Source organism: Bubalus bubalis, chromosome 2, assembly GCF_019923935.1.
Source record: "Bubalus bubalis isolate 160015118507 breed Murrah chromosome 2, NDDB_SH_1, whole genome shotgun sequence".
NCBI lineage: Eukaryota > Metazoa > Chordata > Mammalia > Artiodactyla > Bovidae > Bubalus > Bubalus bubalis.
Window position 1 is genome coordinate 40,494,800 of NC_059158.1, and position 16,724 is coordinate 40,511,523.

Genomic DNA, 16,724 nt, shown 5'->3' on the forward strand with positions numbered 1-16,724 from the left:
TAACTGTTGGCAAGGATATGGAGAAAAAGGAACTCTCATGCAGTGTTGGTAGGGATGTAAACTGGTACAGTTACCACAGAAAACAGTATAAAGGTTCCTCAAAAAATTAAAAATAGAACTACCATGCGCTAGTTGCTTCAGTCGTGTCTGACTTTGCAATCCTATGGACTACAGCCCACCAGGCTCCTCTGTCCATGGGGATTCTCCAGGCAAGAATCCTGCAGTGGGTTGCCATGCCCTCCTCTGGGGGATCTTCCCAACCCAGGGATTGAATCCAGATCTCCCGCCTTGCAGGTTTGAGCCACAAGGGAAGCCAAAGAATACTGGAGTGGGTAACCAGCCTATCCTTTCTCCAGGGGATCTTCCCAATCCAGGAATCAAACTGGGGTCTCCTGCATCGCAGGTGGATTCTTTACCAGCTAAGCAGTATACCAGGGAAGCCAGAATTACCATATGATCTAGCAATTCCATTTCTGGCTATTTTTCTGACAAAAATAAGATATATGCATCCCAATGTTCACTTCAGCATTGTTTACAATAGCCAATATATGGAAGCAATCTAAGTGTCCATCAATAGATAGATAAAGATGTAGTATATATACACAAAGGAATATTACTAAGCTATAAAAAAGAATGAAATCTTGCCATTTACAACAATGTGAATGGACCTAGACAGTATTATGCTAAGTAAAATAAGTCGGAGAAAGATAAATACTATACAACTTCACTTCTATGTGGAATCTAAAAACAAAACAAATGAACAAACATTAACAGAAGAAACAGGTTCTTGGATATAGAGAACTAACTGGTGGTTGCCAGAGGGGAGGGGAATGGGGAGTATGAGTGAAATGACAGAGGGAGATTAAGAGGTACGGACCTCAAGTTATGAAATAGGTAAGTCACCAGGATGCAATGTACAGTGCAGGGAATACAGTTAATAATATCTTAATAACTTTTTATGGTGATGGATGGTAATCAGACTTTGGTGAACATTTTCTAACGTATAAAAATGTCAAATCGGACTTTCTGGGAGTCCAGTGGTTAAGAATACAACTGCCAATGCAGGGCACAAGGGTTCAATCCCCAGCCCGGGAAGATTCCACATGCCTTGGGGCAACTCAGCCTGTGGGCCACAATTGCGGCCTGAGAGTCCTAGAGCCTGTGCTCCACAACTAGAGAAGCCGCCGAAACTAGAGGCCTGAGCACCCCAATTAGCCTCTGCTCGCTGCAATTAGAGGAAAGCCCATGTGTAGCAATGAAGAACCAGCACAGCCGAAAATAACTAAATAATTTAAAAAAAAATCAAATCATTATGCTGTATACCAAAAACTAACATGATACTGTAAGTCAATTATACTTCAATAAAAAATAAAATTTAAAAAAAATGGGCAAAAGACTTGAATATATTTCTTCAAAGAAGATATACAAATAGCCAATTTGCATATGAAAACATATTCAACATTATTAGTCATTAGAGAAATGCAAACCAAAACTACAATGAGAGCCAGTTCAGACCTACTAGAATGGCTATTATGGGGAAAAAAAAAAATCAAAAAATAACAAGTGTTGGTGAAGATGTGAGAAATTGGAACCCTGATGCATTGCTGGTCGGAATGCAAAGTAGTGCAGCAACCCCACTTCCAGATGTATACCCCGATGAAGTGAAGGGATGGACACAGTTACTTTTCACGCCAACATTCACAGCAGCGTTATTCTCAATAGCTAAAACGTGAGGAAAATCCAAATGTCCTCAACAGCTGAATGGATAAACAAAATGTAGTATGCACATATAATGGATTATTACTTAGCCTTAAAAAAGGAATGAAACCCTGACACATACTACAACATGATGAATCTTAAAAGCATTATGCCAAGTGAAACAGCCAGAGGCAAAAGAACAAATGCTGTATGAATGCACTTATATGAGGTACATGCAATAAGCAAATTCACAGAGAGAAAATAACAGAGGGTACCAATGGCTGGGGATAGGGGAACAGGAGTCGTTATCTCCCAGGTATAGAGTTTCCGCTTTGGATGATTAAAAAAGCTCCGGAAATGCATTGTGGTGATGGTTGCAGAACAGTGTGAATATATTTAATGCCACTTAAATTTCACATTTTAAAAAAGGTTAAAATGAAAAAAAAAAAGGTTAAAATGATAAACTTTGTTATGTGTATTTTACAATTTAAAAATGGACTCAAAACAATTTTAACTTCTGCTTATCAAAAGACATCATTAAGACAATGAATAGGCAAACCACAGATTGGGGAAAAACATTCCCAATATACCAGACACAAATCAATTTACCAGGCTGCTTAAACACTCTGCAACTGGGAGCTCTGAGAAGACCAGTTCTGCCATGCATCCACGCACACCCGTATGAAACTGCAGCACGGCTCAACAAAAAGAAGTCCAGAAATGTGACAAAGCCTTGGCTTTGCTGATTTCCGGTCCTGGGCCTGCTTCCTCATCTACAACACACTGAAACTTAGTACGGGCTCCACCTTGGTGCCAATTCTTACATCAAGATGAGAGAGCTTATGTAGCAGTACCACAGAATGGAAAGTTAAAATACTGAGAGTAGATGGATAAAGACTTCCTCTCCTCCTATGTTTCCCTAGGGCCACCCATACATTCAACCTTCTCTGGGAGACTTGGGATTCCACTTAGAAATGACCTTTTCAGTACATGTTTGGCCCCCTAAGCAAGCACTTCTATTGATTCATTGCTACTATACAACTCTCCAAGCTTCCTCAGAAAACTGTTCAATGAGGTTCGCCCACTTAGAAAACTGAGCCAACCGGCACAACTTTAAATTATCACCACTAACAAGGAGGGGGAAAACAATTAATGAAGGTTAAAACAAAAACAAAACCAGCATTCAGATGGCCTATTTGAGAAACTCATGGTCTGGCAAAAGTTTTGATACCAGAAACTTCCAAAAGCATGTTATATACTTGCTTTCCAGCCATCTCTTGCTTCCAACTAAAGGACTTCATGGGACAGCAAACTATGATGGCCTTCTACAAATGGAAGCAATTAAAGGGAGATTATTCCTTCCTCCAAGGACACAAAACAAGTCTGCCCTCTAGCTTCACTATCATACTCAGGCTCCCACAGGCAGGGCTATGCCAGCCAGGCTCCCACCAGCCACCCTCTGACAAGGCATGGGAGCAGGATGAAAGTCCTCAAGGTACTCAAAGTCCTAGGGAGCCCTGGAGCGAGCAGACCGATCTCAGCTACCAGTTTTTCAAAACGGACAAAGTGATACCAAGAGCCAGTCATTCAGTCCTTTATTCTCTTCATCCCTAGGGCTTTCCTGATACCCTAGGGATGCAAGCAAACAACAACAAAAAGAAACGAAGGAAAAAACACACTGGTCTGCTTACCCCTCGTTGGACCGTATCATGTAGTCAGTAAATTCATGGTCTCCCTTGATCACCTCCAAGGGGACCACCAGGTTGACATCAGAATCAGTGTTCCGCAGCTGGTTGAGTTTAATGTTGACTGAGAAGAGGTAATCCCGCACTTCATCTACGCCCACCTTCAGGCCCTTGCACACCACATACCTGAGAGGAGAGACCCTGTCACTCCACTGAGCAAGGGCTTCCCCGGTGTAATTCCTCCTCCCCGAACCCCCTGCTAAGTCACAAAACCCCCGTCTATGTATCAAGAACAGAGTGCTGCAAAGTTCACCTCAAATCCTTCCTTCTTATGTTGGGCTGTGTTTCTACTCTCTATGGCAGTGGTTTCCAATTACCCTGTGCCAGGCTGGCTGAATCACCATCAGCTGGGGAAGTCTGCTAAAGGCAATGAGACTCTCCAGGGATGGGGTCCAGCAATCTGTGTTTTTAACAAGCCACCTAGCAATTCGGATTGGCTGCCTCTTCTCTCACAAGATGCATGGGCACAGTGTCCCATCTGGGATGCAAACAGTGACTCTGGTTTGTGGCCCATTTGTCCTTCAGGTAACCCTTCCTTGGTCTCCTTCACCCTCCTGGGCCAAGCCAAGGATCACCCACAAAAGTGTGGTGAACAAGGTTGGTGGAGGAGGCGGAGGCTGAACGGTATGTCAGAGAAGCAAGAAAATCCAAATCCTCTTGGCTCCAATCACTTTTTTAAATCAGGGTTTTTTAATGTAGCTTGAGTGCTCATGCCAGAGATGCACCAGGTTTTCCTGTTCTGACATTTAGCCAACTAGTCTGATTCAAAGGGAGAGGAAAGCCTCACCTCTCTGAGTTGGCAGGACGGCTGGTAATCGGCTTAAAGAGACAGACTCGTTCAAAGCAGCAGTACAGCAGGTAGATGAGCCCCACGCTGAACGGTGTGAAGAGGTCGAAGGTTTTACAGATGAAGTGGCCTCCTAGGTTAAGAGAAAACACCAACGAGAGTCAGCAGCTTCCACTCCAGGAAATGGGTTGGGTCATCTCAGGGACTACGACAAAGTCAGGGCCCAGATACCCGGGCCCATTAAAAGTCACAGGCCACAGAAGGCAAAGAGTTGTAGAGGGGACTTTGGGGATTCCATAGCACTTTCCCCCCTAAAGTCCTCATTCCGCCATGTGTCATCTCATACAAGCAGGCCATTAGCTAACTTTCAAGCCAACCCCAACACATGTTCTTGTACAACAGGGCCTCTGGTGGGTCCTGGGTGGGGAGACGGCAAAGTGTCACCTGTCCGGACAACAGACAGCGCCATGAGGAACTGACAGAGCAGCAGCTGTTTGCTGAGGATCTCCTGTAGGTTCTCCTGTCCCTCCACTGAGAAACCCTGAAACAAGAGCGCAAGGATCAGAGCAGAAAAGAGAAGTGACGAGGACTGAAGGGTGCTCCGACCCCATCTTCCCTGAGACTTCTTCAGGTGTCTCCACTGGTCCTTCTGGCGTTTCGACTCTCTGGCGTGGCCGTGGGGCTCCCTGGGGTAAAGACAGCACCGGGACCCAGGCCTGCCTACTGATCCAGTGCTGTTGTCCTGCTGGACCGCTCCTGGGGATCTGCTCCTCCAAGGAGATGCTCCAGAAAAGTTTAAAGCTCATGCTGGAATCCAAGGGAAGGATACGGCAGAACAGAGGCAAAATACGCTGGTCACAAGCCAACTACAAGACAGGAAACTGAATGCCCTTGTGAGTCCAGTGAGACCCAGGGAGCACGTGTGGCTAAATCTGTATGGGCTCCCTCAGTCCTGGGCTGACCACTGAAGAGGCCCCAGTCTGGTGACAGGAGAAACTCTGCCCAACTCTGATAGTCACAAGAATCTTCCTTTCTCTGCTGACCACAGATTTACTCACAAAATCCCCCCTCCTGTCCCAGGACCATGGAGCCTCTTCCTCCAGCTGGCAGAGTCTCTGGGCAGGCTGTTTGTATGAAGAATGTATGTTGCTGTTCTTGGAGTGGTCTCCCTCCCCGTAAGATCCCAGCAAGGAGCAGAGAGCCAAGCTCACAGGGGAGTGAGGGATGCCAGGGGCTATGATGGGAAAAGAGGCAAGTTGTTGTTTAATGGGCATAGCATTTCAATTTTGTAAAACGGAAAAAGTTTTGGAGATCTGTTTCATGAAAGCATGATTATAATTAACATAACTGAACTGTAAACTTAAAAATGGCTGAAACAGTACATTTTATGTTATGTGATTTTTATCACAATAATTAAGAGAAGCAAAGAGGCTGGCCTCCATTTAACTGGCCCCAGCCTGGTCTCCAGAAGTAAAAATGTTCAGTAATGTCTTCCAGATTTACAGATGCTTCTTAAAATGCACAGCTGTTTATAGGGAGAGGGGAAAAACACACACACACAAAAAATCCCACGTGGGTCACCAGTCTATGTTGCCTAAGTCAGCGGGACAATCCTTGAGTTTGCCACTCGAGCTGATGCCCTGCACGGCTGCCTCCCAAGCGTATCAGACCCTGATAGGCTCAGCGGGAGCGGCCCCTCCCTCCACCCAAGCCTATCTGATGTCCCCTGCTAGGCACCAATCTTTGGGGACTGAGGGCACGCTCGGCTCCTGTGCTGACATCTTAAACATTTCTTCACCTCTCCACACAGCTACTGCTTAAGAGGCTGCCCAGGGGGCTCCACAAGCTTTTTGCAACTCTGGCCATGTGACCCTGGATTAACTGCCGCGTTCTCTGACCTTTCTCTACACTAAGCTGTGGCTCACAACTTTTCTGGTAGTCCAGAGAAGACTACCGGCAGCGTCAGATTACTAGGGGAGAAAGCTGCAGGGGCTGCCTCTACGCCTCAGGCAGCTGCCCAAGAAATGGGCAACCTGAGTATCTTCTTCAGCCCAGCCACTGACAGAGCCTCTTGCAGAGTCTTAATATGGAGTCTTAATTAATACGGAGTGGCTGCGTTTGGTTACGTGGTCACCTATCAGCTGCTCCCGAGGCTTAGGAGTGGCCGTGTACAGACAGCCTCTCCAAGAGCAGCACCTGGGTGACAAACGATGGAAACGTCCTTCCTGTCGGCTCTGCTGAGTTCGTCTTAGTCACGGTGCCCCCTCACCAGGCCTCCACCCTCACCAGAGGCCTGTTGAGGAAGTGAGCTGGGCAGATCCGCCTGCCCCAAGCAAAGATGACCATAACAGCAGAGCCTTGACAAAGTTGCAAACGGAAAAGATGTACAAAAAGAATAAAAACATACATCATCACCCCACGAAGAGCACATTACCTACCCCATCAGCCATCAGAAAGTGGACACCCTTGTGATCGGTGTTATCCAGGACGAAATTCCTAAAAGCATTGATGTTCTCCGGGCGGGTGATGTCTCCGTCTCCATCGATCCCACCCTCACCTGACAGACAGGACACAAGGTTCACATTTAGCTCGTCCGCCCTGTGCATCCCTGGCACCGGGACACAACCTCGCCAGGGCTGTGAACACAGGTACCAGGCAGCCTCAAGGCCCAGGAGAAGAGCTCTGTGAGGGGCAGCTCAGTGAAGGACCCATCACACAAGGCTGCCCTGCAGTGGCGGGCCAGGAGGCAGAAACAGGGCCCTGCTACGGTAGCGGAGAGCTCAGGAGGAGCCAACCAGCCGTGAGCCATCAACTGAAACAGGTCTTCGTGTTCAAGATCAAACGTGTGTTTAAAGCACCTACATTTAGGAAGCAATATCAATTTCTTCATAAGTTCTGTTAACAAAGGACTTGGAATTTCCTGCCAAATCACAAGAAGCAAGACAGAGTGGAGGGAACTGCTAGGGGGTTGCTGAGCATCTGGCATACAAGGCTGGGGATGGGTGTGGGTTTGTATTTGTTAATAACCCTGCCAGTTCTCAGCCAGAGATCAAACAGTTTTATTATCTCCTGTCACCACAAGAGAAGGAAGGAGAAATTAACATGGATCTGCTGCAAGTTTGCCTACTGGAAGGTTAACCTGGATCCCACAGGCCTGGGGTAAAAGGCATAGTCAAAATGAGACTGAGACCTCATGACATGGGCTGGGAACCCCAGGCTGAGAGCCCCGGGACAGAAAACACGGCACGTGGACAGTAACTCCTCCTGATAAGACTTGTCCCTCTCAGTCCCTGGGGCCTCCTCCGTGTCCCTACCGTAGTAGGGCTCGAAGAGCTCGCTGGAAGCGGAGTAGAAGTCCTCCAGCTTGAAGTCGTGAGGGCCCTTCAGAGTCAGCCCGAAGCCCTTGGCATGCCACCTCTTCCTCCACAGCACGTACTCCGAGAAGCCGCCCGGGCCCGCACAGACGTCGGCAAAGTACAGAAGCTCCGCTTCCCGGTCCTTCACCAGCGGCTTCTGCAGAGGTAAGTGGAAGCCAGGGGAGGAAGAGGGGAAAAATGCCTCAGTGGGGAGCAGGAAAGAGAAAGCAGGGGAGTAAAATAAGCCTTTCAGCAAGCACAGTGCAGAGTTCCTGCCAGAGCCACAACCACCAGGAAAGTGTCCTCTAAGACCACTGCCTTCAGTCACCCATCCCCACCTCAAAACACCCCTGATGCCTTTCACACCACCATGCCCAGCTCAGACCCCTAATAAAACACCCTAATGGGCACCCAAGTGTGCATGTTTTATTTCTCAGCATCTTTTCCCCACCGTATCCTGCCTTACAAGAGTCCCAACAAGCGGAGTAGATGTTCTAGGCCCCCCACATGACAAGACAGGGAAAGAGAAATGCCAAGACACAAATCAACCTGTTCACAGTCTGCAGCACCGCTTAGTCAGCATCCCGTCAGCCTGAGCAGGAGACGCAGGCTTCCTGTCCAACCAGAGTCTGAGGGGCTCTCACATCACTTCCTCCCAGCCCAGGGCCTCACCTTCCAGATGACAGTCTCTGCGTCCCTTGTCCCTTCCTCCTAGACACTACTTTTTTTTTCCCCTCCAATTAAGTTTTTATCATGGAATAATTTTAGACATACAGGTAAGTTGCGAGGACAACGTTCGCACATGTCCTTCACCCAGCTTTAGTAACATCTTACATGGTCAGCTGTAAAAATTAAGAAACTGACATCACAGGTACATTTCTATGAACTACAGCCCAGACATGCTTCAGACCTCACCAGACCCCTCGTTCGTTCCACGACTCCATCCAAGACCCCACAGTGCCCTGCGCGTCCTCCTTTTTTGCACACCCCTGCTCCTGCCTTTGCCCCTCTGCTGACCAGGGCCTGCACAGGGCAGAGCTGGAAGCTGGTAAGATTGGGAGAACAGGAGACACTGATCTAGGCAGCCATCAGAGCATCCAACCCACCTAAAGAATAACTGAATTACACTATCATCATTTGTATTTGATGATTAGTTTCGGCCACTTAAGTGGCTTTAAATTCTTAATATAAAATGCTGAGTGTTCCCTGGTGGCCTAGTGGTTAGGATACTGGGCTTTCACTGCTATGGCCCAGGTTCCATCCCTGAACTGAGAGCTCACAAGCCGCACAGCTTGGCCAAATTAATTAATTAAATTTAATGTATGCCGAATGCAGATCTAGATTGTGTTTACACTTCTCTTCTACACACCTGGGCCCTCAAGGGTGAATCCCACTCGTCTCAAGCCTCCAGGGCAGAGACGTGCCATCTGCACTGTGACAAGACGCTGAGCTCCAGAGGGGTGACCGCAGGGGACCCTGATGAACATCCAGCAGGAAGGGCTACGACAGCGCAGCCTTCTCTCCCTCAAAGTCTGGCACGGCTGGGTGCTTGGCCAGAGCTCTCTAACTGCCAGATAAAGATCAGAAGGCTTCAGGGGAAACAGTTATATAGGAAAGAAATGGGAATACTAATGCTCACAGTCCAGTCACTTTTGAGGTGACAAGGGCTCTGCATCTGATGATGGTTATCTAGCTTGATCACAACAGTGGAAAAAGTCTCTGGAGAAAGGGACTGTAGCTAAAAATACACTTCATCACCCTGTGGCAAGCCCACTCAGCGTGCTGGGCCACATCAGTTCTGTCTCCCCTGCCTCTGCTCCACCACCCTAACATTCTTTGTTCCTGAGCCATCAATTATTCATATTTTCTTATTGTATTCATTTGCACACTAAAAAAGACCTAATGGCATACGCCAAGATATTATGCAGCACTTCCCAGGCTGCAAAGCGGTAGTGAGGCAGGCGTCACAAGTTTAAGGCCTGCACACACTGCAAAGAGTGAAAACGCTGTTCCTCATCACAGGCCAAGCCCTAGCCCCAGGCGCCAGCTTCTCCAGGTGAGAAGACTGTGAGAAGAAAGGAGAATGAATCAATGAAAGCATCTCACCTCCAAAAAGACAGCATAAATATGATCTGTTCTGTAATTTCAAGACGTGTCACCCTCGCAGGCCACGGCCAGCGGTCCTTTCACAGAAAGGACGGCCAGGGTTCTCACCTCTGCCACTTACTGACTGTGCAGTCAAAGGCAAGAACACGATTTATGTCTTTAAGCTTGAGCTTCCTCAACGACAAACTGGAACTAATGTAGGTTATTTCTTAAGGCTATTGTAGGATTAAACAAAGTACCTTATGTCGAAGACCCTTAAAAACCGTACAATACTGAACAAATGTTAAGACGACACGAAGTTCAACTCGATCAGCCAGCTCCCTGAGAGTCAGGCCCTTGTCCCTCCCCTCCTTTTCTCTCTGCAGAGTCTGGCGCGGTGCTCCACAGGCAGCGGGGACTTTGTAAGTGCTGTCTAATTTCTTCTAAGACAGCACTGAAACTTAAAGATCTACATTCAGCTTTTGTATCCTGTTACGCTTCATAGCCAATGCTTTCTTATCACAACGATAACTGCAGGCACACAAGTCCCTCACGTAACGTTGTACATAATACGCTTCCATATACCCAAAGAATCTAAACGCCCTTCTCTTCCTGGCCCCTTCCAATTCTTGTTTATGATCTCTTTATTTCCCTAGCCTCTTTTCTCCTTTTACCACAACCTGTAGAAGCAGAAACATGCTGAAAAACCTCAAAGAGCCTCCCTCCAGCTTCCTATCTCTAACCTCCTCACACTTTGCTAGGCTTCACAATGTCTGCACTCTTACTCTAAGTTCCCTGATCCAAGAGCCACTGAGACTCTAGCAAACCTGGGCGTGTGCCTGGGGCTTCCGCCACTCCCACGTCTGCTGGGACTGCTCTAAACACAACAAGCCTGCTGGGCTTGGTGGTCACTCCAGTCCCTGGGAGGAAACAGGGGTGAACAGACAAGCAAACACTGGGAGCTGAAGAGAAATCAACTTTTATAGTGGAGCACAGAAGAACTTCTCTGGAAGGGCAATTCTCCATGGCCACTATCAATCAATGCAAGTCAAGAAGCTGCCTGAAGCATCGCAAACACAGCCACCTTTTCCTATGTAACATCTCCACCCTCCACCTGAATGGTACGACCCTGATGCCTACTTCATTTTCCTGACAGCAAAAGACAATAATCAGATCCCAGCTGCTGGAGGCGTTTACATTCAAAAGCCCAAAATGACGCTGTGATTTCCCATCAACCTGACAGAGTTCCTCTGCCAGGCAGGGGTTTAAGGGAAATCATTCGGAGCTCAGAAAATTAAATCAACCTTATATCAATGTAATTTTCTCAAGGTGCTAATTCCAAGAGCTGTTTCGTACAGCTTGCTGGTACTGTAAGGTGGGAGGGAGACCTGGGAGAGAGCAGTTAACTACAGGCTGGAGGGGTCCACCTGCCATTCTGCCAGCATGGAGGAGACAACCAGGCAGGTGAAGCTGAAGCAGTGAAGGACTTGGAAAACAAATGTCTTTAAGCAGTGGATAATCGGGGGCCTAGCAGGAGGAGGCTGAGTGAGGCAGAAATTGGACTGGGAACAGCCGGCTCCTGGCCCCTGCACTGTCAGAAAACGAACCTTCTAGGACAGGGTGAAAATGCTTTGAAACTCTGAAGGGAAAGCTAGAATGAAATGTCCTTTTTTCTTTCTCTATCATATGGAGGGTCTGTGTTCAGAAAAATGAGAGTAGCAAAGTAGAAAATCATTCCGATCCACCACCTGTAATTAGGATCCCACATGAAGCTTGTTCACAGAAGCAGAAAGGGAAAGTGGCCACATTTGAAGGCATAGATTTTAGAGCTGGAACAAACCTTAAGAGTCTCTTGGTCCTACCCTGGTTCTCTGGCAGGTTAGTAGGGCTAATTTCAGAGATGAGGTAGCTGAGACCCAAAGAAGGTATGAACCTGAGTGACACCACCTGTGACTAAATGCTGCACTTCCTACCTGCCCCCGACCATGAACACAGACCTTCAGACATGGTACTGATTGTAAACAGACCAGTGAAAGAACCCAGATGCCCACATTTCATTCAACACTCAGACATTTCCCAGAGTACTGCCCTCTCATACCAGAAACAGCAGCAACCAAATCAGATGATGTCACAAGTTTCAATCTGGAACATTAACTCACTGTAAGGACTGCTCACAGTCGTCCCTCAGTATTGACGGGATTGGTTTCAGGTCCCCCCACAGACACCAGAATCTGCAGATGCTTGAGTCCTTTACATAAAGTGGCGGTGTACAGCCGGCCCTCTGTATCGCAGAGTCAACAGACACAGAGGGCTGACTGCACTCAGACTCCACTCGACCCTGTAAGAGGCAGGCTCAAGCTCCCTGGTGGCAACTGGCCTCTACATGTCGACGAGCATGGAGAGGCTCTACACACATCCAACCCTCACCCTTATCTGCTCTCAAGTCCCCCAGAATGTCCAGAATCTAAGCACCATGGGGAAAGGGATCACATCTATATATTCCTGGTGTGTAGCACTGTGCCTGGCACAATGTAGGGGCTGGATAAATACATGTTTAATCAGCGTAGCAGGGAGGCCTATGCACTAACTTGTGCCCTCACCTCCCTGCTCCCTTGGCCTATGCAGGCCACACCTGCTGATCTGGTCAGGAATGCCCCTCCTCCATTGCTGAAAGCCTTGCGCGCCTCCACCTGGAGTGAAGAGCAGGCTCTGCAGAATCAGGGGCTGGGACTCCGGGCCTGAAGCCCTAGAGATAACTGCTTACTAGGGCACTCCTGGGACCACAGGAAGCACTGTGGAACCCTAGCTGAAGAGCTCAAAACAAAATATAGCTCATCACAAAATGCATCTCCATCACCCAGCAGGAATACTCTCCTAGCATTGTACAAATGGCAATTTCTGAGCCACTGAAGCTGAAGCCTATTTAGCACTATGAATTTAGAAGCAAAATCTTGTTCTCACCCCATAAGAGTCCCTTGGATTTGTAAACATGCGATCGAACACAAAATCCATGTTAGCCATCTTCATTGCTGCCCTGCAACAAAGCAAGACAGAAAAGCATACTCAGTACCAGACAGATGGGAGAGCTGAGGCTCAAATGGGAATATCGACCAGTGTGCATCGGGGGAGGGGAGTGGAGGGAAATGCCAGCAAACCTGTTGAGGAAGAAGACTCCTCGGATCATCTCGTAGGGATTGGCCCGGGTCCGAGCTCGCCGCATCTCCTCCCCATCCAGAACGTCAAACACGCTCTGCCCGGAGAGAATCAGAACCACAAGGTGAGCAGCATCACCCTCGGGATGGAGCTTGAGGAGCCGGATTCACAGCCCTCTGAAAAGCCAGGCCTCTGCTGCATCCCAGCTCTGAAATGACCAGATGTGTGACCCCAGACAGGCGGCTCGATCACTCTGCCTCTCAACTACCTCACTTGTAAAAATGGCACAAAATAGAAGGGAAGCAAGCACGTGCCTGCCACGTGGGAAGTGGTATTAATCCTCCTGGCACCGCTAACCCTCACTGCAAGCCTGCTTCTCCACTCCAGCAGCAACTCGGCAGGGACCAGAGTTTTGCTATGAAGGGTGTACCCAGAAAGAGGGCAGGCAAACCAAGATCAGGCTTTTCTGAGGGCACCTACCTCCCAGCAAGGAACCCTTCTCTTTCTTCTAATTCTCTCTGGAAAAAGAAAGCCTCACTTTACCTGAGGATATTTCCAACTCTCTACCTGCCAGAAAAATAAGCTCCATGAGGCTCGTCTCAGGCCTTGCTTCTCCTCCAACTCATTTTCTCCTCAGTTTCCCTGGCTCACCCTGCCCCAGGCAATGCACCTCCTGACCAAAGTCAGGTCAGGTCAGAAGACGTCAAGGGGAGAGTAACACCGACTATCTCTTTTAACTCTAACAACACAGAGTATTTTTTTCTTCCCAATTTAAAGATAAGGAAACTCAGAGAAGCTAAAGCAAATGGTCCAAGGTCACTCAGCAAAGAAAAAAAAAGCCGCAAAACTAGGATTTGAATTCAGCTCTGATACTGAAGAATGATTCCAAAACTTCCTACGCCAGCCCCCCTTCAGGGTTACGATGAACCCACCCACTGAAATTAAGTGGTTCCCTCCCTGGCTACTGACCACAGGGACAGAACAACACTGCAGGGCAGGGGAGTCACCAGGAAAAAGGATGCTCACAGAAACACGCCAAACTGACATCTGCTCTCCAGGAAAAAAATCTTAGCTAAATTTCAGGTTCCCCACAACCGACTCAAAAGAACAAGAAAAGCCCAGCACAGCCCCTCACACAAAATCTTCAGCGCCAGCTCTAGCCACGAGGCCTTACCTTACACTTCAACACACTGCGAAGCAGGCCTTCCCCACAAAACTCTGTTTCATCTTCAATAATCATCTTTCTCTACAGGGAGAAGAAAACAATCCATAATGACCACATGTGACTGCATTTGGGGGGAATCTAGGGTTCTGAGTGAGCAGAGCAAAAGGGGGCTTGAGTCCCTGCCAGAGAACATCAACCCCTGAGGGACGGGAAAGAGAAAAGCCTAAATCCCCCTGGCTCGGCTCCAGACGGCTGCGAGAAGGAGCAGCCCCCTGGGGGCTCCCACGAAAGCACCATATGGATACAAGACTCGTGAATGCTGAGGCTGAGAAAAGCAAACAGGGAGGAGACACCCAAGCTGTCTGTCCCTAGAGCGTGGCGGGGCAGAAGGATGGGGGATACCTGGGAACACCCAACATGACAGAGGCTGTCCTTTAGCCAGGAAGCCTCTTGCTCCTTGGTGAGTATGAAGGCAGGACCTCAGGCACCGACTTGGCAGCGTCACAGAAAACAAGGGTGTGGGAGCCTCATGGGGATGTTGAGTTCAGCATCATGTACGAGTGAGGCTGCCTCTAAATCAGTGGTGCTCAAACTCGGTATTCTCAGGTTTTATGCTCTTTAAGATCACTGAGGATCCTGAACAGCTTTTGTTTCTGTGGGAGATAGACGTGTATGTGTGTGTGTGTGTGTATTTATATACCTTATTATTAGAAATTAAAACCGAGATGTTTAATATTTAGTAAGAAATATTTACACACTCAGTCGTGTCCAACTCTTTGTGACCCCATGGACTATAGCCTACCAGGCTCCTCCCTCCATGGGATTCTCCAGGCAAGAGTTCTGGAGTGGGTTGCCATTTCCTTCTCCAGGGGATCTTCCCGACCCAGGGACTGAACCCGGGTCTCCGGCATTCCAGGCAGATGCTTTAACCTCTGAGCCACCAGGGAAGCCCAAGTTTAAAATGTTATATTAATATAAATAAATGTGTACGGAAACTATATTCCAGAAAAAAATGATTGGGAAGAGTGGCACTGTTTTCCCTGTTTGCAAAGCTCAGCACCCAGCTTACACAAGACAGTGAGAGTCTCCTACCCACATGTGCATTCAGCATGTGCTATCATGTGTCATAGCTTCTGGAAGACTTCTCAGGACACTTGCAAGAGAATGGGAATGAAAAAGGCAAATAACTGTTCAGGATTATGAAAATAACTGACCTTGTAGACCCTCTGAAAGGGTCATGGAGATCCCTCAAGTCCCTATACTTTGAGAACTGCTCTCTGGAACATGCTGATCTGGTAAAACTATATACTTAATTCTTATAATTTTTCAGAAAGAGAATAAACAAATTCCTTTTGTAACAACTCCCTCATTCTTTTCTGAGGACAGGGGTAGTCTTTTTTATCTACCTGGAACAGTGCCCAGTAGTGACCAGAATATACACAGATGTATAATAAGCTACTCTAAAAAGCAGCCAAGAGGAAGACAGAACTTATGCATTTTGTGCTGCCTTGCAAGGTAAATGACTAGGAGGAAAAAAGCCCAACATGCCACATCTCCCAGGGGCATATCCATGAAGCTCTTGACACCCTCTTGACGTAGCTTTATTCCTGCCAGAAAGCTCAAATTCACACTTTTCTTAAACTGTGAGTATACAGATACACACACCTGATTTGAGGAGGAGAAATGTCAGAAGTGTCAAGAATTCAGAGTACATTTTCCGGAACTCCTACCTTCCCCACAACCATCCAATCGCTCATTTCCTGAGTGTCAGGAATTTCAGTGGTACACTCTGGGAACCATGACACCTGCTCACAGGCACTGGGCTACAAACAAAAGAGAGGCAAGTAAGTCAGGTAAGGCAGACCCTCAGGGCCATGCCCCAGCTCACCAGGGCTTTCCCCAAAACGATCAAGAGGGGCTCAGAGTGAGAAGCGTCCAGGAAGCTGAGGCCAACAGCAGTGTCAGACCTAAAAACTGAACCAGACTTCTGAAGTTCAGCTTCTAAAGGCCAGGGCCAATTTTGGTTTGAATTCTAAGAAACTTCTCCAACTTTCAAAGTTTCTTTCATTTGTTCCAGTATTATTTGATGAACACCTACTGTGGACTAAAAGCTCAGTACACAGAGGTAAAAAGACATGGTCTTTAACTCAGGTGGCCTATAGTCAGAGCAGTGGGGACAGACAGAAGAACATAAGTCTACAAGGTAATTACATCAGGAAGACAGTGCAATGAGCCTCACTTACTGATGCCTTTTATTGCAAGACACAGTAGAAACTGGCTTCTCTAGTGCTGCTTCCTCTTAATTTTTCAGTCACTTTCCTTACCAAGCTAAAACTGTGGTTTTCATCCTGGCCACACTTAGCATTATCTGTAGACCTTTTAAAAAGTACTGATGCCTGGGCCCCACCCTCAGAGTATATGATTCTGTTGGTCTCAGAGGGATTGGGTATAAGGACATTTTTTAGAGGTCGCCAGGTGATTCTAATGTGCATCCAGAACTAAGTTCACAGGGCTGAAGAGACAACGATTATAAAACCTAAATAGGTGGCTAACCTGCATTGGCAGCTCCACATTTTCCCTCCAAGCAAGTGTGGAGAAGAGATTCACCATTGCGAATTGAAGCAATGAGATTAAAGGTAATATTACATGCTCTGAAAGGCATAAAATGGTATCTCAATGCAAGGTCTTGAGGGCAAGCCAACTACCATCATCAGAGAAAAAGTTTAAAAGAAAAA

General features: G+C 47.5%; 1 protein-coding gene across 3 annotated transcripts in view; it reads right to left on the reverse strand.

Moving 5' to 3' along the window:
• CMTR1 (cap methyltransferase 1) overlaps positions 1-16,724 on the reverse strand; it is a 53,918-nt gene that overhangs the window by 20,834 nt on the left and 16,360 nt on the right. For all 3 annotated transcript variants that reach the window (XM_044930580.2, XM_006079828.4, XM_044930572.2), the window contains exons 5-13: positions 15,720-15,812; positions 13,999-14,070; positions 12,827-12,921; positions 12,633-12,705; positions 7,545-7,743; positions 6,669-6,787; positions 4,675-4,771; positions 4,231-4,363; positions 3,390-3,569 (exon numbers count right to left, since the gene is read on the reverse strand). In XM_044930580.2, coding sequence (XP_044786515.2) covers positions 3,390-3,569; positions 4,231-4,363; positions 4,675-4,771; positions 6,669-6,787; positions 7,545-7,743; positions 12,633-12,705; positions 12,827-12,921; positions 13,999-14,070; positions 15,720-15,812 — 1,061 coding nt within the window. The remainder of the gene's footprint in view (positions 1-3,389; positions 3,570-4,230; positions 4,364-4,674; positions 4,772-6,668; positions 6,788-7,544; positions 7,744-12,632; positions 12,706-12,826; positions 12,922-13,998; positions 14,071-15,719; positions 15,813-16,724) is intronic.